At 38.6% G+C, this 22,722-nt stretch overlaps 1 protein-coding gene across 4 annotated transcripts in view; it reads left to right on the forward strand.

Moving 5' to 3' along the window:
- The first annotated feature begins 1,081 nt into the window (after positions 1 to 1,081).
- CPPED1 (calcineurin like phosphoesterase domain containing 1) overlaps positions 1,082 to 22,722 on the forward strand; it is a 51,902-nt gene continuing 30,261 nt past the window's right edge. For 2 of the 4 annotated variants that reach the window (XM_062588672.1, XM_062588673.1), the window contains exons 1-2: positions 1,082 to 1,194; positions 13,262 to 13,480. In XM_062588672.1, the coding sequence (XP_062444656.1) occupies positions 1,128 to 1,194; positions 13,262 to 13,480 (286 nt within the window). In that variant the 5' untranslated portion in view covers positions 1,082 to 1,127. Of the gene's footprint in view, positions 1,195 to 4,415; positions 4,535 to 13,261; positions 13,481 to 22,722 lie in introns of all 4 variants that reach the window. The other 2 variants (XM_062588675.1, XM_062588674.1) reach the window with 2 other exon arrangements.

Raw genomic sequence — 22,722 nt, forward strand, 5'->3', positions numbered from 1 at the left:
TAGGATGAGCTGCTCCAGGATCAGCCCATGATCACCTATGTCTACGATGGTGTTTTTATATTCGCTTGCTTAATGTACCAAATGCTGCCTCATAAAGAGCAGAATTCACACAAATGGTCTAATAAAAAAGTGCCTTCCATCTAATGATCATCAAGCAGTTAGCAATCAGGAGTGAAACAGGCCTCCAAATAGTTTTTATTCATGGGTAATAATGCCCCCATTTTACAGACGAAAAAAATCAAAATAAAAAAAAAAGAAAAAAAGAAAAAGCAGATGAAAAAACACAGAAATGTGTTTCAGTCTATGACAGCAAGCTTACGTAGCAGATTGCTACAGATTGCACAAGGCAAATAAAGAGGGTCTCGGGACCTGGCACCTTCCGCAATGTGGGATAACAGGGTTGTGGCTCTTCTGCCAGGAAATCGCAGCTGTGCTGTCCTTCCTCTATCACTGGGTCAAAAAGCGGTTCCCGAGTGGGTTCTTCGCCTTTCAAGGGCTGCCCCCGTGCTTCAGCTCCTGCCTCGCCGCGGGGCCTGGTGAAAGCAGCCGCCGGCCAGCCCGGGCCTGCAAAGGGGCCGCCAGCCCCTCCAAGGGGCCGGGCGCACCTTCCCGCCCTCACCGTTGCAACCAACTTCTTCAGCAAAGGTGGCGATGTGTAACGTCATGAGTAAAATTAACGTGAAGCCTGAGGAAATCTGAACCAAAAACACTCCTTGAGGCACAGAGAGAGGCTGCTACCTTGCCAGTGCTTTGGGAAGCAATTTCCCAGATCTGGAAAGAGTTGAAAACCAACAAAAAACAAACAAGAAGGCTTTATTTCTGTTAGAGACCAGAGCTTCCTCGGAGGCGGGCCGCGCTGCAGAGCCCAGCCCGTCCGTCACTCGCGGGCACCCACGGCCGGCCGGGCCGCGCCACCGCCCCCACGCAGCCGCCGGCCCCGGCCGCCCGGCGCAACATGGCGGTGCCGCCCCCCGCGACCCGCCCCAGGTGAGCTCCGCCCCCGCCCGGGTGGCCCCGCCCGCGCCTCTCTCGCCCGCGGCGCCGCGCGCGCCCAGGCCCCGCCCCTCTCGCGCGGCCTGGGGCCGGGTTGCAGTTGCGGCTTCGGCGGCGGCCGTTAGGCGGGCGCCATGGCGGCGGCGGGGGGCGAGGTGTTCCTGAGAGCCCAGGGCCGGACGCTGACCTCCTTCCGCGAAGGTACGCGGCCCGGCGGGGGCGCCTGGAGGAGCCTCGGCGCGGAGCCGCGCGCTCTGGCGGGCTGCCTTCCCCGCCGCGCAGCCGGGCCCGTGGCCGCGGGCCTTGCCGGGCGGCTGGCGGCGGCGGCGGCGGCGGGAGGAGCCCTGGCGGTTGGGGGCGGTCTGGGGCCGGGGGGCACCGCGGAGCCCGGGGCGGGGCGGGGCGGGCAAGAAGCCTCGAGAGCGTCCCGGGAGCGCGGCGGCGAGGCGAGGCGGCCTCCGGCATCGCCGAGGCGGGGGGAGCCGCGCGGGCCCCTTGGCAGGAGCGGGGGGGAGGGAGGGAGCCCGCTGGCGCTGGCGGCGCCTGCTGAGGCTCCCGTGTCCGTTACCGAGCTCGTGGAGCATCGGTCCGGGCGGTTGTGCCGCCTGCCCCGCTGCCTTCTGCTGCCCCTCAGCACGGCCGGGCCTGGCTCGCGTGGGGAGGCTGCTGCACCAAGTTAGTCTTACAGACACTTGTCGGTGGTATTAAACCTCATCTCGGCAATGTCAGACTGCTGGCTGGTGCCAGCAGTATGCTAACGTGTTTGTACCTACATGGGTGACTTAACAGAGTGCTGTTATTTCAGTAGTTACGTTTCATAAATGGCATGGGGCTGTACTGTAGGGAATAGGAGCTGAGAACCTGTCAGCTCCTGTACCGTAGGGAATAGGAGCTGAGAACCTGTCAGCTCTTTCAGGATGCTTCGGCCTCTCTCAGGGTAGAGGCCAGATATGGAGACCAGGTGCTGGTGCTTTCCGGGAGCTTCTGAGCTGCCCTAAAGCAGCGTGAGCCACTCCAGCTAGCAGTGCAGGTGTAGTAATCAGCTCCACAGGAGACATGCTTGCACCTCTCTCCTTCCCCAATGTGAATGAAGTAGCAAGGCTGCTGCCAAAGCAAAGACAGCAGGCACCTGCTGGATGCTTGTTTTGTGGATAGGCCAACCAAGGAGTGTTTTGAACATCTGTGTATATCTTGCCTGTTCATAAAATTCTCCAAAGATGGATAATCTGAATTTTTCCTAGGCTTTTCAGGTGCATAACTAGCCTTGTGCTTAGAAATATTTTCATATTGCCATACATGGAAGATATTTTATTTCATTGTATTTGTGTAAAATTTACAAATTTTATTGATTTTGTGAGATGGGCAAGGCTAGTCAATCCCAACAATTTATCATATTTTCTTGGTTTTCACTGGAAATATTTGGCTATGCTGGTTGCCAAATAAAGAAAAATTGCTAACTCCGAACATGTGAAATTATATACAGTCATTCTGGCAACTTATTAATTGCAGGTGGTCCTGCTGGTTTGGAACAGAATGCCTAGTATTTGTTGAGGGGACAGATGACAGACAAGCCATCTAGTTAAATCAACTATATAGTGAAATTATAACAAAAGGCAGTGAGAACACTTCTGAACAAAAGCTGTATCTAAGTACTTCTTGAAAATTGACTTAATGGAACTTAGAAGAAAAAAATATTATATGGGTCTCTGGTCTCCAAGTATGCTCCTTTCTCCTGAAGTGTTCTTGTTGTTTAGTGCTCTTTAAATAAATATTAACCAAGGTTTTTCTTACAGACTGCTTGTTTTTAATCTTGTTTAGAACAAGCAGGTTATCATAGTCCAGCCACCATCTCTGGGTGTATTGTTTCTATGCAATATTTTACTTTGCTCTTTTTTTAAGAGACTAAAGTTCAACACAATCTCTTAGTAACTAAGTGATTAGAAAAACAGAATCAAAGGCTAATAAACTGAGGTAAAGTTCCTTGCATTTTGAAATGAAAATCGGTTACCTGTGTTCTGTTATTCTTCCACTGTCTTTGGAGTTCATTCAGTCTACAGACACAATTCTTTATTGCCAAGCAGTTACCTATACAAAATCTTTGTCACCAGTGCTACAGCTCTGCCACAGTGTTTCCTTTGAAATTTGAAAATGACCCTTGAGGAGCTTAATTTTCTTTCTTCTTGCTAGCTTTTTTGCTAAGCTACTGTTTAACCTCCTGTCCCCGAATTGTCGTTTTGTTTAGTCTGCTTTCAGATAACATGGGAGTTATACCAATAACCTGCTGTAATCTACTCTAGATATCCAGTTTATGTGCAGCTCAGAAGCTCAAAGTTAGAGGTCTAAATTATGTGTATAATCAATGCAGTGTCACAGCAAACAGTGTATAAACACTATTTTTGTAGAATGATATCTCTGTATGTTTTAGCTTTAGTTTTTTAATACATTCTGTCTCTTCTACCCATATGCTTCAGGTATGTTAATGAAGAAACAGGAGCATACCAGGGTAAATTTTGTTGACTTCTCATCACCTCTCCCCAAACCTCTCCTACTCTAAGTATTCTAATAGTGCTGTGCAATAATTTATGTAAAAGTAGGGGTTTTATTCTTCTTAAATAGTAAAACGAGTCATAATAATAAGCAGATTTCCCCCTGCCCCTTTCTCCCCCGAAGTGGAAGAAATATTCCTCTTTGAAATTTTTACGGGGTGTGTGAGAAAATACTTGTGATAGTGGAGAGATTGGATGTTACAAGAGGGAGCATTCTGCTACTCCTTGTGCAGAATGCAGTCTTTTAATGCCTCCAGATATTTTTAGTTTCCAAATTCATTGATAGGGTATGCCCAGATCAGCTCTGGTGAGAAACCCCTCCCTCCCATCCCCATATAGTGTTTTTTTTTTGTTTGTTTGTTTGTTTTGTTTTTTTCTTTTCTGTTTAAATAATACCAATATGATCATACTCCAAAACAAATGATCCTAATTGTACAGCTTAGCTTGGTTGTGAGAAGTATGTCTGATTTGAATCTGTCTTTTGATGGGTTGTTTGATGCTTCCAAAACCTTCAACTGGAAAAGATAGTTAACAAGCATTGTGTATTCATGCTTTCAGTTCCACTTGTGATTTTTATAGGTAGTTATTGTGTTTCCCTCCCTGTTCTTTTGAAAACTAGTACTTTTTTTTTTTTTTTTTGGTTGGTCGTCATATGGAAGCTTTTTTACACTTTTCATCATCCTTATTATGCTTCCCTTCCAGACCTCAAAAATGATAGAATAGTATTCAATGCAGGAATACAATTTGGATTTATACAGGGGCATAATGATAATGGGATTTTTCTTGTTTTGCTTTCTATTCCTTTCCTATCTAAGTGTTGTTTTTTTTTTTTTTTTTTGGTGTGATTATGAACACTGAGGTGACTTTTCTTTGTAGCACTCGCAGAACTGTCCTTGTTTTTATGAAGTTGGTGATGCTCTTCTGCATTGAAGTTCATCTGCTGCTTTCTTGAATGATCATGCTGAGTAATGGAGTCTTTACATAGTATTTCACAAGTAAGCCTTATTTTTATTGTGCCAGATAGCTTAATTTTAGCAAATTTCACTTCCTTGCTATTCAGTTGCTCTTACAGATTGTTCTGTGTATGCTGAACAGTACAGGTCCCAACACAGATGCTCATGGGATCTAAGTGTCTGTGTCTTTTTTTTCTTTTTCTTTTCTTACCAATTATTTATCCATATAAGGACATCTGTAAGAGCCTTGGTTGAAACTGTGTCAAATACAGTCTACCTAGATCTCAGAGAGGTTTCAAGTGGGTTCCCCTTGTTGATGTTCCTACTGACTCCCTTGAAATTGTAAACCTGAGAGGTAGACTTCTCTTTGCAAAAGCTGTTGAGAACTCTTGAAGAGGTAGTAACTGCGATAGTTACTGTCTTTGTTAAGACACTATCTATTACTTTGTGTATATAGACACCAGTTTTGCTATTTACTAGTTAAGAAATTGCTCTGGAACACTTTTTAAATATTGGTATGGATTTATTATTATTTGTGTTTGTTTGCTGAATCCTCTACTGGTGCTCTGATGCACTACCTGTAAGGAAGCATTCTGGCATTGAATCTTTCCAGGTTCCTTCACAGTAGACAGAAATACAAAAATTCACTTTGCTTTCCTGCTATGTCTCTGTCTTCTCTGCATGTCTTTCTCTGCGTGTCTCGAACTGACTGTCTGGCAAGCTACCTGCTTGTAATGCTTTCAAACGGGCTTTTTTAGTTTTCAGGTTTACACTGTTTTCCAATTATTCTTCACTCTTTTAGCTGAACTTTTTGGACTGTTGCATCTTGCTTTCCAGAGTATAAAGTCTTTCCTGTGTTCTTATTTGGATATAGCTTTAGTTTTTCAAGGAATTTGTGGTGGTTTTAGTAGCCTCCTTACAGCTGTTGTGTAGTCAGGCTGGATTATTTTCAGTTTTTTAGAAATCCTTCTTAGTCAGTGCTGTGCATATGGTCAGAGCCTTTGGGATAGTGTCTTTGAATAATTTCCATGCTGCCTTCAAGGATTTTTGCACTTCTAAAAAGTTTCATAATTGCAAGTAATTCTCTTCCTTTGAAATTAAATACAGCTACAGTCAATTTCTTTTTTTCTTTTTTTCTTACTTTCACATGAATGTTTAATCTTGGGACATTATGATTACTGTTCTAAAGCTCTTCAACAGTAATATTCTTGAGCCAAGTTTTGCACTGATCAGGACACATCAAGAACTGCTTACTAGCTACTGTGTTCCCTTCCCAATATTGGTTCCAACTGTCATATGAATTAGGCAAATTTTTTAGGAATTTTTAAGTGGGTTTTGGGCAACTCTGTCACTTTACCTTGTCACACCCAAGATATTCGCACTCACACCTACAGTCTTTGGCTGAATATACATGTATAAAGTTGAGGGTGGGCATAAGGTATGACTAGAGCTTACCATTTTGGTGCCCTTAGTACAAGTCAACTGCTTGTATTGGGGGGAGGGCATTTCTTACCTTGGTAGTTAATTAAAAAGTTTAACAGTATATCTTTTTAAAAAAGTAGCAATAGTTACTTTATTTGAGAAACTGTTCTGTCACTTAGTGTTTCTCACTGATGCTAATTCTGTAGTTTGTACTTATTATACATAATTTTTACAGTAATTACTTTTTTAGAGAGAGACTTCTGTGTTCTCCAAAAATGCATTTTGGTGAGGTTCCCCCCCCCCCCCCCCCCCCCCGTTTTTTTTTCTGAGGCACAGAACTGAGCGTCACAAAATAACTTAACCTTAGTCATGCAGCAGAACCCTTCTAGCCATTTCTATGGTAGTCTCTAAGGTACAGCTGAAAAATGCAACTGAAAGGAATGAAGACTTCATGTGAATGAGATCTACTTTTGTATTTGAACCTACAGGCAACAATGACAGTATTTTTTTAAAGTCTTGTTGGTAATATTTTAATATTGAATGAGAATTATATAGGATTTAGTGCAAGCACTGTATTTTTTTTTTTTTAAGCTCTTTCAGGGCTGAGAGAAAGGAAAGCGTATTCCCCAAAATAGTTGGAGGCCGGGGGGGAGAAATGGCTAATTGTCATATAAGGTACGGATACTGCCTAGGTATAAAAACTCAATTCTTCTTCCTGATTATAGTTTTGTTAGAAAAGGTTGTGCTTCTTGTCTCATTTTACCTAGAAAAACAATCACATGTGAACTTCGATAGACAGAGACAGCTAAGGGAAGGAACCCATGTACCTGATATGTTCTTGCTGTTCCGTTTTTAACAGTGAACAGAAGAGAGACTCAGGCCATTATTATCTTTCAAAATAGAATGTGTTTGAAGGTACATAAAAAGCAAACCAAAACTGTTTAATCTTTGGTTAGCAGTCTGCATTTAAACATGGGGAAAAAATTGTATTTCATTTCTTCCAGTGATCTTTTAAAGAACCAAATTCAAGTCCCTTGGCAAACACACAGTTGTCAGTACGCAGGAGTTCTTTTTAGTTATTTCTGCCTCCTCTTAACTTTTCATAACTACTTTTCTGTAAAATGCTATGGAGTCTACAGAAAAACAAAATGAACCCCAAAACCACAGCATGTGCTATTGAAAATCCTGCCATTGAAATGCTGGTAATTCTACCATTACTGCACTGTTGTCACAGACCTGCTTCCAGAGGTTTATATGACCGGCCTGTGTATATGTTCATTTGTGATCATTAGGGAAGGGAGGAAGAAAAAGGAGAGGAGAATTTAGGGAAAAGCAAAAGAGGAAGACACTAAGTTGTATCAAGATATCAACTATTGTCCTCTAGAAAGGGTAAGGTTAAGACTTAAATCTCATCTAGGTCGTCAGTGCCTTTTTGTGTGTGTTCACAAAGGTTTTATGTTATGAATTACTGCTGACTACTTTGGCCCTTCATAGAATAATGCTTAAATAAAATTAAAAGCTGGAACTGTTTTTCAGCCTGGTCTACTAAAAATACACTATTGATCCAGTCTCTGTAGTTTGGCTTGCATGGGAGCAGGAAGAGTAGAATATTGAAACAGGCATACCGGCCTGTTGGAGTTGGACCTCTGTAGTAATCAGCTGTACAGCTCTTAAGGAGGCCTGGGAACAAAATGGATTTGGAATAAGAGTTTTGTGTGGCTCTGTGTGAGAGCAACTCCACAGGCATTATTTCTCCTTCAAAAAAGCAGCCACTGTGTGGCATGGAAAAGGGATGGCTACCTGAAGAATGAATGATGTACCTTGTCAGTTTATGGAGATGCTAAGTGTATATAGTTGTATACCGTATTAAGTAGTATGTGTGCTTTGATTTTTGGGGGGGGGAGTGTTTTTGAAGTAGTTGCCATGGATATTATAGATGTCATTCAAAGACATGTTTCCTTAAGGTAGCTCAATTCTTGGAATTAAAATCCATGTTTTTTAGTCTATATATCCAAAACTGCACTGACCACTTGAAATTAAATTAGACTGGAGAAATTACCTAGCTTCAGTACCACGCACACTTGCTCTAGTTTCCATTAAGTCAGAAAGTAACAAGGAAAATAAAACATGAATAGTTGGTTGGTTTTTTGTTTGTTTTTGTTTTTTTAATGGCAGTAAAGGGGCAGTAGCAATACTAACAAGTCATGGAAAAGTGTTTGATGTCTGTAGGCTGTTATCTTCTGTATCGGGTTTAAAACTTTTAACTGTCAGTGTATAACTTGGCTAGAATGTATAAAGAAAAACTAACTCTTGCAGCACACCATGATTAATTTGAAATATAGTCAACCAAAACGGAATATAGAGTCTTAGGCAGCCCCAACAACCTGCTGATTAAAGCACTCTGCTGTTGGATACAGGAAGTGATGGCCTATTTTAGAACAGGCCTTAGCTATGTCTGAGAAGTGGGACTTATTACTGAGAAATACTGGAGAGGCTGACTATTATTTGTGTATGTTCAGAAGCTGCAATAGGCTGAGAAAGAATGAGAAAGCACACTGCAACGCAGAATGCTGTGGCATCCCTCTGTAGGGTGGGAGACCTAAGTTTGTATTGCTAGTCCAATTCAATTCTTTCAAAAGAGATAAAGGCTCCTTGAGGAGCTTGATGTCTTGTGCAAAACTGAATTCTTTCTTTACAGCCTATTTTGAGGCAGTTAAATTAAAAATATTGAAGCAGAAATGAAGAAATCTTGTATATTCAGGAATACTGGAGGTTGTAGGAGGACTGGCTGAATAGATGTGAGAATGGGAGGCTACAATACATTAGGAGACTTCTTTGTTTTTGTTAATCTTTTGTAAATACATTCTATATTGACACTAATAATTTAAAAAGATAGCCCAGTACTTTGAAAACAAATTGGTAATTCTTGCAGTTTGGGGCACAATTAGGCACCAGCTCTATCTGAGAAATCTGTTCTCTTCTACTTGGTACTTGCATTTATTTATATATTTATTTATTGCTGTGGTTATTTTAGAAAGTCACGAACAGCCTCTGTGCTTATACAGATGAAGAGCCAGTTTTCGGTTAGTGTTCTCAGCTCTGCTCAATTTTGTGATGCAAGGTAGAAAGCAGAAAAAATATTTATTAATTGAATCCTGATCTTTTATTGATCTACCTGGTGTGCACTTTATTTGATATAAGACTAGCTCATCTAAAAGCTTATAAAAAAAAAAAAAAATAGACCTGACCTATGAACTGGAAAATGGAAATTGTTGGAGAGAAACCTTTGATGTCACTCCCCAGACAGCCATTGCTTGCTGCATTTGAAGAGAAGATGACAACAGTCCACACTACTTAATTGAAAACTTGCAGACTAATATTTAGGAATGTGGATCATGACTACATGATCACTGCAAAAACAACCACCTCCTCCCACCATTCCTGCCCAAAGCTGTTTGTTGTTAACTCTCTGCCCAACTTTGGCACTCCCCTAGCGTACTGACAGAGTGATTTGCTGAACTCTCTCTTCTTGTGATTCAGTGCAAAGTCCAATGAACTGGTTCAGACAGCTTTTTGTGGTGCCTGACTTACCACACAAGCAGATGAGGTTCATTTGCATGTACCTGTTCTGCTTGAGGATCCTGGCAAACAGCTGGTGAGGGAGAAACAGGGTGCAAAAGTTCTGGGAGTAATGATCTGAACACAGATTAAGGCCTGTAGATAAGTCACTTGTTAGGTGAAAGATTTCTACATCCAACTATGCTAGTGGAACATTCATTTGACTTCTGTTTCTTGTTTCTACTCTCCTACAATATTGGAGCAATCACACAGAGGTGATCTTGGGTTGTTTTAAGCAAAATCAGCCAAGCTGCTCTAGTTGCAACAATATAAACTGTTTAACTGGACTGATGTTTTGACTTCCACAAATAAGGAAAACCTTCCACAAACCTGTTTGCTGACAGACCAGTGAGAGCAGTTAACTTATTTCCCGGTACAGCGGAATTCAGAATATGACTGAAGACTTTATGCACCTGCAAGTTTGCACCAGTTCTGTTGTACCAGTCTGTACAACTCACTTCATGATATTTTGCATTTAGTTACAGTGCTTAATATTAATCAAAACATGTTATTGATCAACAAAAGTTAAATTATAATTTAAGTATAAACTAAAGTTTTCATATATTCTTGTGTTCCCACTTAATTAAATTTGTAAGTACAACATGATAAGTAATGCAATTTCATTTAAATTTTTGAAAATAGGTTTTCTAGTGGGCCAGATCAAATAACAGCAAAGAAGCTGTAAATATTTAATCAACCTTGCTTTTTCTGGTAACTATTTGATGAGTTATCTATTACAGGAATACTTGTTTACTTGACCAAGACCAGTTAAACATTTTAGGTAAATGTTATGCAGCTCTGATTCCTGCATCTCTGCCGTTGCTTCCCTTTCTTCATTTTGTTCCTTTTCATCTTTTTTTTTTTTTCTTTTCTAACGGAGAATATAGTGCATATCCCTCTCCATCATTTTCAATTTCTTTCTCTTTTCACCTCCTATCTCTTTTCTTTTCTCCCCATTGTTCTTCACCTCCACCCCTGCCTCTTCTGTTTCTCCTTTCTTCTACCATATCTTGATTTTGTGTACTGAAACTTCTCTTTTCAAATTTGTCTTCTCTCCCTCTCTTTCTCATTGCCTAACATGATCATCGCCCACCCATTCACACCAGTGCATCTGTGCGCAGTCTTGGAAACTTTCAGGTACTGAAACCTAGAGAGCTCCTATCCTAGTGTGAATACAAGGCAGGAAAAAAGTCCATAAAGCTTCCATTAGAATAGATGCTGCTCCAGCCTTGCAACCTATTTTGCTTCGGCTCTGCGTGCTGCCTGACAGTGCATGGTTTGTTTGCCAGACTTCTGTCTCTCTGTTCAAGCATTATAGATGAGGTTTATTTTCACCTGGGACATGGTCCAATCCTGCTGACTGTGCCAGCCAGCCTGCTTACCAGGCACCTGAAGTGCTGCAGATGCACCAACTGCTGCTGGCCAGCAGACGCTGTCCTTGGGGCTCTAAATAGAGAAATGCACCCTTGAGAACAAGATTAGTTGTCTTCTCTAGCAGTTCCTGGGAAGGAGGGGGGAGGGGAAAGACTTTACATATAGGCCACTGGTAAAATAACTGGTTTCAGATTAATCAGTGCAAAACAAGCAGATTTCTTCAACGCTGATGAACAGTGAAGGAGTATACTTTTGAAGTTACTGGAAAAGGGACAGGTGTTAAGAATCCCTGTCATGTTTTTCAAGGATTTCAGCTTTTTCTCTGAGTGTCCATTTATTGAGTCGAGGATTGTGATGCTCCTCTAAAACAAGTAGCTGTTTCAGAGCTTCCTTTTAGTTTTCTTTCAGATAGGTCATGAAAGATTTCTGAGGCAGACTTTTTTTTTTCTTTCTCTATATAGCTTATAAAAACTGTAAGTTGATTTCTCTGCCCAGACAATACCTTTGATGTAGCACGTAAGCTGATTTTTATGGCAGTCATATTTTTCATTTTCCATGCAAGATGCATAATAAAAACCTAAATTACTTTGTGTCATTCAGCCAGTTCCAAAAGGCTTCTATTGAAAACTCATGGATAGATGGATCATTTTACTTCTCTGAATAAGTTATGTAATTGGAAAAGTTAATTTCATTTCAGAATTAAAAGCTAATGAATGACTAAAAGTTTCCATCTATAAAACGTGATTATTATTTAGAGCAAGGCAATACTAGTATGAATTAATAGACAATGTTAACTGATTATAAATCATTTTGTTTAGAATTTAAATATTACATTAAATAAAATGTAGAAGCTTACATTTGGCAAAGAGATCCAATGTCATGGCAACAGATTAATTACCAGCAGCTTCTGGGAGTTGCCTACATAATTTCTTCACTGCCCTGCCTGAGTCTATCTGTATCCACTACACAACAGGCAAATTCTGATCTGTGTTTTTTGATCTTTTTTGAAAGAAACATACCTGCCTTCTTACAAAGTACAAGGCAGCCTGGAACCTGGAAAGCTAAAATTCAAGTGGTCCAATACTAGAATATTTTCTCTGAACTTTAAAAAAGAAACCAAAAGTAAATCCATGCTCTGGACATACCTTTGGCTTGTGTACTGTTAATGGGGGGTTTATCTAGTGTTATCACCTCAAACTGTATTTCAGATCAGGCTGACATAATACATGAAGTTATTTATGGATTATATTTTAATTTGAAATCATTTACTGTATTTTTTAGACTCAACTATAGGTTGATGTAGTTAGTGACTTTTTAACAACTGGAATGCCATTAGAAGAAAGAATAAAAGTAAATGTATAGAGCAAAACTGGAGACAGACATGGTCAAAAGTGTGAAAGCCGTATGCAGCTGTCCAAACCCAAATATTCAGGACGCAAATAAATGCGTGCAGACAACCGGAGAAACCACAGTGAACTCATGCTTGTACTTTAATTCAGGGTTGAGACAACAGTCTAGAAAGTGGGATACCCATTTTTATTTTTAATTTTTAGCCGAATGTAGCTTTACTTGCCCAGTATTTTCCTTCCTTAAACTGCTTGCAGTCTCAGTGATCCTGGTTCTTTTGTTGTACTTATTATTATAGTATCAGAGAAATAAGAATACAAAAAAAGTAGCTGCAGAAATTTTGTTGTCCCTTTTGTCTCTGCAGACTCTGCAAATGTAAGTTTGCTTCTGAGTTCCTACCTTTTCATTATAGGTCTGAAGAGCTAGTGTAGAAGTACTCAAGATTTTGATTGTTGCTGCTAGTTGACGTCACTGGGATTTTTGTTTGCTGTCCTTGGTTCTGTACAATGTCTTCAGTTTCAACTCAAAAGAATTTGTTGCATCCAACTTCTCTAAAATTATAAGAACAAAATGCTTTTAACTCAGTAATAATTTAAGGACAAGTCTACTGGTACCACAGAATGTGTTGTGTATATTTTAATTTGTTAGTTAGGCAATAATTGAAGTCCTGCACGAATCAACCGAAATTGAATGTTACATGCTGTTGTCCTATGTTGTAGTCTTGAAATCTGCAGCACTATTTGTTGTATTCTTCTCACACTTTTTCTTCAAGTTGGACTTTCATTGCCATGTGATATAATTAGATTAATATACTTTCATTCATGCTGCTAGCCATCAGAGGAAAATTTTGTACCTCTGCTTTTAAATTCGTGCTCTATCATTGTCTACAGAAATGTATATCTTTATTAAAATGGCTCCAACTTACTTTGGTGAAGATTCAATTATGCATGGAAACTTTCATTCTCTTTTTATAAGCTTACATAGCACTTCACTTCTTTCTTCCTTTAGATAAGGAGTATGAATGGAAGGGGCCCTTCTACTTCATCCAAGGAGCAGATCCTCAGTTTGGGCTGATGAAAGCTTGGGCAATTGGAGACTGTGACAATGGAGGTGATGAATGGGGAGAAGAGATCAAATTAACAGAGCAAGCTGTGCAAGCCATTAACAACCTAAATCCAAAACCCAAGTTCTTTGTATTGTGTGGAGATCTTATCCATGGAATGCCAGGTAAGGCAACTAAAAGTATAGAATGGAGATCGTAACTCCACTTGGTATGTATTCAGGTCAGCAACAAGGCCAATTTAATTTTCTGGACTTCACAATACTTTCATGGCGTTTGCTATTATGTCGTTTCCGTGTTTGGGGAAAAAAAATGCTTTTCAAACTATTCTTGAATATTTTGCTTTCTTCATTTGACCTACCGTATCATTCAGTTCAGCTGTGCCATTCTCTTAGCTGCTCCTTTCAGTGACCTAAGGAATTGTCCTTAAAAGAAAAGTCCTAAGAGGAAATACTAAAAATCTTTCTTCTAAACAAATTACCTTCAGAAGCTAAATAGGCACTCTAGCCATTGGCAAAACAGTGACCAGAAAAAAGAAATAGCTACAGCTACAGCTTTTTTGAGTACCTAAATTGGCAGAGAATTGTCTGAATTTAGATGTATAAATTCAACCACTTCAGTATTTGAATTCTTAAAATGCAAAAAGTCAGTAAATTCAAATTGTAGAATTCTGTCCTATTTCTATAGAACTCTTGAGATTTGAGTATTTCTGTGCACTGATAGAACAACAACAGCAGAGCATCTAGAAAGGTGTGTTATGAAATTTTACTGTTAAAACTGTAAAACACTCAATACTTTCCATTTTAAATAAATATTCTTATTTGGAGTGAATAAAACAATCTTTACAGGTTACCAGTTGACAGATATTTCCATTACATCTGCTTTTGAGACTCCCTTCTATTTCCCACCTTTGATAACAAGCAGACCTGCAAATAGCCTTAGTGATGGAGTTGACAGCACAATGATCCACAAAGCGAGCTTGTTAACACTGAGTCTTCTGTGCTTTGCTTTACACACTGCTTTGCACTCCACTTGCAGCTGATATTGTGCTCCCTGGTTCTTGTTTGTGCAGTAAGGTTTTGAGTGTGATAGAGACTTTTTACTAATTCCTTCTCTTTCTTACAAAGTGGATTTTAAAACCTTAGCTGTGAGTCAGATTCATTGACATTATTTATAAGCCACAAACTTTCTTTTGGCCAGAACAGTTTTAGTGATAAAACAGTATAAAAAACAAAGAATTTAACTTTATAATAATCTATTGCCTATAACCACAGTAGCTGCTCCATATTATATAGTCTGTCATTACATTACTTCTTTTATTGGTTTATCTTCTTCCGTTAATTTTGGAAGTGTAGGTTTAAACCAGCTCAGCCACAATTATAAGCTGATCTCTTCATAAGAAGCATCTTGCCCTTCTACTTGACTTTTAATTTGCGGAAGTGTTCCTGATGTGTTGCTTTTAGTATCCCTTGTAAGGGGCTGGGGGGACTCGGGACAAATAATAGGTGTTCTACATATTGAGAAGGAATTTTTGCTAAAAAATTTAAGTAATCCAAGAACCTGAGTTGACTTAATTTTTCTTGAATATTTATCAAGTGCTCATAAAACAATGCAAAGAGTTCTGTCTGAATACTTTTGTCTGTAATGACCTTCAACATTATTATAAGGCATTTTCTGTTAACAGGGTAATGCCAACTAAAGAGAGCTCGAATGAAATTCTGACTTCTACTGGGTACTTAATGGCTAAATACAATAAATGAGTCTTGAAATATATAGAAACTTGCATGCTGCAAACTTTGTTTTTTCCTAGTAATGGATCACTCTAGTTATTATACCTTTTACCAGCGTATGTCTAAGATTTCCATAATATTTTAAATACAAATCTGTTAGTTTGGCAAAACATTATCATGTATTCATTTTTACTAACAAACATGTAAAGGAAGCTGAACAGATTGTGCTGCTGAGATCACTTGCATTATGTGATGTATATGTTGTGCAGTGTATATATATTTCAAGCAGTCTATTCCAATTTCCAAGAAATTTCAAGAAAGAGTAGTTCATTACCTCTCTTGGCCTATTGTCTTTTATTCAACTCTCCCACTGTAAATGTAGCTTGTAATTTGTAAGTACTACAGATACTAGTACTTCATTCAGATTCTAATAATTTCTTGTTGATTTTAAATTTATATTTGGTAACATCTTGTATAACTATTCTCAGGTAGTTGTATAAAATAGTTAACAAAATACATTACTAAAGGATTTTTAGAATCTTTAATTGGAACAATTACTTGTCATTGTATTGCTGCTTTTATATTTATATAAATGGCTTGTTGTGTTGTCAGTGGGTAAACAGATAGAATTTTAAGTTTTTTCCTGTGGATCAGCACTATGGCTAGTTGCCCAATAGGGCAGGGAGGCGTGTGTAATGCAACAAAGGGAGGTAGAAGCCCTGAGTCAGAAAAGTACTTCATGGAGGGATAGCTCTGATTCTGTATATTTAAAAAGAATTTGAAACCATGTTTTAGTTTAAACTGTTTGAATATATATTATGGAAGAAGTGAAATACTGAGCTTTTCAAAAAATCTTTTTCCTACTATTTCCTACTATTTTTTCCTCACTTAGCCCCTGGAAGAGAAACACCTTCAAAACTCGATAATTAAATAAAATACAAAGAAAATATATTTTAAGGTGAGACAACTAACTCTTATAAATTTCCTACCAAGATATTTATTTCTTTGGTATAGCTTGTTAATAGCTATTTTTGTTTGATTCTTTTGCGCTGCAAGATTTGGCATTGAAAAACCAAACTGTTGACTTCATAAGAACTTACTTGTTGCACATACATCATCAAAATGGAAATCCCCTGATGTTAGAATTGCAACCTTTCCATGTTCCTTGCAGTGATAGTTCTTGGAAACCTTGAAACAACAATCACATTTTCTAGTTTTCTACTGTGTTCCATGCTAAATTGTAGCGATTGAGATAATTTCCTTGTTACAAACAAATTCTTAACTTTCTTCTCTTAATGAAATACTAACATTTCTGCACTCATAATGAAAAGGTGCCGTTATAGGCCAGCATCACATGGCACAAGTCTCTCGCCACCAGTTCTCCACTAATCTGTGCTTGAGATTTCATACTCTTCAAATACCTTATCCCTTTAAACAATTCAAACTGAAGCCACAGTGAAATAAAAAGCTAAGTCAGCAACTCATTCAAAAATTTATTGGAAAGAGTTCATTTTCAAGATTATATTAGTTCTCCACTAATCTGTGCTTGAGATTTCATACTCTTCAAATACCTTATCCCTTTAAACAATTCAAACTGAAGCCACAGTGAAATAAAAAGCTAAGTCAGCAACTCATTCAAAAATTTATTGGAAAGAGTTCATTTTCAAGATTATATTAGGAATACTGAAACTTGTCAGTATTTTTTTGTTGTAACAAAATTTTGAAAACATAAGAAGTCTTTCTGAAATACTACATTAAAGAAGAGGAGAAACAATCTGAGAATTTTTACAGTCAGTAGCTTTTCAGATTACTTGAATGTGTGTTTGTGGGAATGAAAACTAGTATTAGTATTTCTTCTCCTTGAGTAATTTTAGTATTTTCACTATTGTTCTAGCCAGCAATGTTTAGACTTACATAAAGCATGTTTGCAGTGGAATGGGTCTGCAATCATTTCATATTTCTCCTCAGTAGAATCTCTCTAATTGCTGTGTCAATTCCTTTACCATATTAGTTCAAAAAAGGAAGGATTAAAAGAATTAAAAACACATTTTTTTCAGTAGGCAAAAATCAGAAATGACATGAGACATGCCATTGATTTAAGTTTAATAATACTTAATTTGGCTTATACCTGTCTTATTTGATATCTTAAATTGATGTTAGCCTTTTAAACCACTTGCAAGCTTCAGCTATATTAAAACTGACTAAAATCAGTGTTAATGAAAGCATATCACAGTTACAGGTGCTGCATACTTATTGAAGAATGCTGCTGTCAGCTAGAGTTCAGTTACATTTTACCATCCGTTGGCCTGATGTCTATAGGGTTTCTTGTATTACATTGCTTTATAATCAATGCTTGTCAATGAAAAGAAGGAAAAAAAAAACAACTAAACATTCCTCTTAATATTTTTTATCATGGAGAACTGTGTAAAGTTTATGACTATTTCAAAGCATATACTGTAGCTTTTTAGCTGCAGCAATACTGAAACCTTTAAAAAAGGAACTCCAAGAAACCTCAGAATTCCAGCAGCTTGAAGTGATGAATAGAATCCTGATCAGCTAGGAAGCAATCAAGCAGAGCACTTGGAATCCATTACAGATGTCATTAAAGAAATGAAATAATCAGTGTCAGTATCTTGGTATTTAGCTGCTGATTAAAAGTAGTTTGTACTCTGAATATTATTTGCAAAAGTTTTTCTTGATTACATAATCAAGAATAGGATATCTATTCCTGGTAACACTAATATTGTGATACTTAAGAATTTTAAGCAGTACCTTCCTTATACTGCAACTGTTACTAAAATTATTTCCTATAAGCTTGTTAGATACTTACATGTACCGTGATAATAAAAGACTTTTATTTCCAAATACATTTGTGTGCGTTAAGTTAGTGTACCATAACTTAGTATGGTAAAAATGGTAATCTTGAAATGCATAATTTATTCATTTCACTGCATTTTTCCAAAACCCTGGAAATGTATTTCTAAAACTATTTTTCCTCATACGAAGTTGAAACCTTATGTTTCAGTTGATGACAACTTCTCTTATTCTTGCATTAACCAATACCCTCTGAGCCCACTAAGCCAGCCAGTTTTTCACCCATTAAGTAGTGAAACATCCTAACTCCACAGCCTTTCTAAGGTGGTAGAGCATGGCCTTACAGTGACATCTGCTGCCATCTCAGCACCCTTGGGTGCATACTATCTCATCCCACTCACTTGTTCAGGTTGAAATTTTTCAAGAGACACATGACTGAATCCTCTTTTGCTACTGATAGTTCTACTCCTTGCATTCTATCTCTAGGCACAAAAGATTGGGAGCAATTTTTCGTGAGAACTGAGGATAAGCAGCATTGAGTACCTTAGCTTTATCTGCATCCACCGTCACTAAATCACTGCCTCATTCTTGAATAAGCTCGTGTTTTCTTTTTTTATTACTAATGTAATAGCAGAAGCTCTTCTTTTTGACCATCACATCTCTTTCTAGTTTCAACTCTAAGTGAGCTTTGGCTTTCCATACACCATTTCTGCACATCCAGACAATGTTTTGATACTGCTCCTTCAAAGCTTGTCTTTGCTTGCATTTCCTTTCTACATTGGTACTTGGTCTTGAGTTCCCCATATTGCCAAGCCATTCGCCTGGTATGTCTGCTTTTTTTCCCTGAGTATCAGGACGCACCATTCTTGGGCTTGGACGAGGTTGTGCTTGAAGACCTGCCAACTCTCTAGAACTCCAGCTTTTCAGAGCAGCCTCCCATAGGATCCCATCTAGCAGTTCCCTGAATAAGCCAAAGTCAGATCCTGGGCTCCAGGAAAGCAGCTACTTGTTGCTATAGCCAAGATTGCCAGGGATTAACACATCCCTAGCACTTCTGTGTTGTTGAGTAGCAGGTCAAGGCTCCAGTTTGCCCATCTCGTGTCTGTTTTAAGAGGTTTTCCAGACTCCCTTCTGGATAGGTTTTAGGAAGTGTCAGGAAGGTTAGTCTCCCAAGACAACAAGGATACATGATGTGGATACTTTCTCAAGTTGCTCGAAGAAGCATCTGTTTCCTCACCCCAAATGGCCGCTCTGTAGCGAAATCCCATCCTTAGTTATTGACCTCTCCTCTGATCCTGTCCCACAAGCTCAAGAAACTTGTTGCCTATTCAATAAGACAGCTCCATACATTGAAGCTGCTCTTTCATGTAGAGGGCATGCTCTCCCACTGTACCTCCTTTCTTACCTGTCTTTCCTAGTTCAGTTTAATAGCAGCAGTGTGCTTCATTCTTCATCCCATACTTTTAGCATAGATTAGTGCCCAGGAAACAGCTTCTGCATTTCAACACCTTTAGTTACAACAGCAGAGATTTCAGCTGTTTGCAAGGTTATTCTGTTGAAGAAACAGAAACACTGACTTGTGAAGCTGAGACTCTGGCAGCTTTTTTTTTTTTTTTTTTTTTAATGACTGAACTCCTTTGGAACAACCTGTTTAAACTGCATCTTTCTAATGATACTACTAATGTCAGTAACTTGATAGACATTAATTTTAGCCAGTAAAGTATTGTATGTGATGTAGTTTTAGAGCAGGTGTTTAATTATTTTTCATTAATGGCTCTATTTATAGGGGTAAAAGAAAAAGTAAGACAGGAAGTCTCCTGCAAACTTTATTTAGCTCTGACTGTAATAAAACATAGCTGTTCAGAGACTAAGTGAAACAAGTCTTGTCTAATAGTGTGTATAACCAAAAAACTGGTACTACTTGATTAAGCTTGATCTGTTGGCAGTGTAATAGTGGATCAGTGAGCAAATAATGTTTATGCTTGCAGTTTTAGAATGATCCATTTATATGTATATGTTAATGAGAATAAATCAAAATCACTGGAATTGAGAAGTATTATGGCACTTCAAATACACTATGAATACTTGTACTAATTTGTTTAGTTAAGTGAAGACATAAATCCTTAATATCTAACATACACTTTTCCTGCCCAGGTCATTATGTGTTAAATATTCTGACACCAGCCTTTCCAGTCAGTTAAGCCCAAGTAATAAAATTTTCCATTTTTTTCTCTACCTTTGTCTTGCATTATTAAATGGTTTAATTAAAAGCTTTCAAATTGCTATCATATTTATAACACATTTCTGAAACAAATTTGGTTCCAGTGAAGGAATGTTGCTTTCTTGGTGAGGTGAGTGGAAACAGGATCTGATACTTAATAGCCTCAGGTATTGTGCTCTTCCTAGATGTCCTTTAGAATTCCTGTGTTTTGCTGAGGAGGGGGAAGGAGGAAGGGGAGGGGGGGTGTTTCACAGAACAGACAGACCTGTGCCAGCTTTTCTCCCTTCCAATCCTCGTCCGGTTGTCGTGTTCTGAATCTGACTGAGTGACTTGTGACTTGCAGAGCTTGGTGGCTTATAATGGTGTTGCTTCTAGAACAGTGTGAATGATTCGATTTTGTTCTTTGTTGAATGAACGAAAAATAATGGGTGAAACGCGAACAAGTCTCAAGTTCAGTCCCTCATTTAAGACATAAAATTTCCTTGCTACAGAACTATTCATATCTTATTACTCCAGCTCCTCAAATATATTTTACAAAATGAACCAAGGACAGGAGGAAAACGAAAACAATCTATACCAGAAAGCCATATAGACCAATAGTGGAGGCACGTACCTGAGAGGGTAGATGACAGGGACTCAGACTTCTATTGACCAAAGAGGCAAATGTGTCTGAATCTCCGGTAATCTAGATTAGTTCTTTAAAGGTTTTTTGTAGCACTTTGCAGTTCTGTGATGTAAATGGTTGCAACATTGTAATAAAGGACGTGTAAGGAAAGGCTGTAGCTCTGTAGAACATATATGACTGCAAAATGAATTTTGTTATCTAGGCTAAATACAAGATCTCATTAACTTCTTGTAGTCTACTGCTAAAAATGTTTCCTTAACTTTTAGACAATTTTTAGACATATGCATCAGATAGTTGTTTCTCTAGTAGAATAAACATCATTCTTGTTTTCATGTAGCAATTTATATTTTCTCAAGTGTTTTTGTGTTTGCATAGATCCAGAAATACATTTCAAATTCTTAATTTCCTAAATATTATGACTGTGGTGCACTGCAGTAAAAATGACATGAATTGGTATTTTTTTCAGACACAGACCAGTTACAGCTTAATGAACAGAAGGTAGCTGAGGAGAATTAAACTGAAGCTGTCAAGTTTAAATAAAGCTGCCCAAGACTGGATGCTGTAGTAATAAGAAACGTAGGTGTTTGTTACCATTATATTAGAATTTGTGCAAGGGGATGTTATGAATTAATCTAGTGGCAAGAATCTGAATGTGAAAGGATACTTTTCAAAAAGCAAATGTATAGTATTTAAAAACAATTGTCGCGGTTGTCGCTGGATCAGCCCAGCTTCTCAACTTAAACTGTGTCCAAGAGAGATTTTGTTTAACCTACCAGTATTAACTGAATTGCAGGAGACATCTATTGGGATAACATGGAGTTGGTCAGAACATTTGGTTCCATAAAGCATGATGAAATGCATGTGTTTTTATAAATGTCTCTTTTGTAAGTGGAAAAAGTTAAAACATCTGATTATTTTAATCACCTTTACAGAGATGCAGTCTTATTTGATAATATTTTTGTATTTGTTCTTGGTGTGCTTGCTGGCTCGCTCTCCTCTTGGTTTAGTGCCGTAGTTATAGTGTAAGATCTTCCGGTATTGCCTGTTACGTGTTTTCATTTTTTATTGTGCAGTATAATATATGTTTGGGGCTGTAAAGACAATAGAAAGTGCCAAGAAGACTTCCAGGTAAAAAGCAGTGTCACAGTCACAGCTATAGAGTTAGACAGGGTTAGGTTGCAGTTTAATGAGATTCTTTGAGTACAAATGCCTAAATTATAGTTGAGGTAGCTATGTTTTTCCTCTGTATTGGATGTAAAATTTAAATGTGCTAAAAAGAATACCAGTGTAGCAACAACTGCTGTTCAGTCCAACATGCGTCCATGTGCTGAGGCAACAAAGAAGATGAATAGTCTTATATTTGTAATATTAACTTTAGGAACTTTTTGAGCAGGGGAGAGAACCCGTGTGCTGATATTTATGGAGAAAGAGAATAGTGACAAGTAGTCAAGTCTCCCACAGATGCTTGGTACCCATAGGTAGGGTCTTCCATAGGTACATTAAAGCCAAGTACAAGGGTAAATTAGCCTTCAAATTAACTTTTGGAAACCCGTAATCCTTTGAAAGTGCCACTTCGTATTTTTCTGTTGTTCAAGAGCTCCCAATTTATTAAAGAGGATATTACTTAATAATCCTGGATGATTATAGAAGGTTCACACGCAGATGTGAATGCTGTTGTTGCCCAAGGACAACCTATTACCTTTGCTAGTTATAGGGCACAGACCTTTTGCTAGCTGTGCATTAAGCTAACTTTGCAAGGCTGCAATCCTGGCCTATTAGGCTGGTTAGCAACTTGTTATGAGAACTTGCTGTGTGAAGGAGAGCTTGGTACTCTGATGCTTGTTACAATATATAGTTGAAATGTGGAATCATAGGGGAAAGGACTTGACAATATAGAGACAAGCTGAAAACAGATGCCCAGAGCTGTAAAACACTCACTGATGACCAGTAACGGTCATTCAGGAGGCGCAACCTTGAGAGCGGAGGAAGAGGGCTTTGAGCATAGCAAAGGGAAAAAAG

This window comes from Rhea pennata, chromosome 15 (genome assembly GCF_028389875.1).
Source record: "Rhea pennata isolate bPtePen1 chromosome 15, bPtePen1.pri, whole genome shotgun sequence".
In the NCBI taxonomy this organism is placed as follows: domain Eukaryota; kingdom Metazoa; phylum Chordata; class Aves; order Rheiformes; family Rheidae; genus Rhea; species Rhea pennata.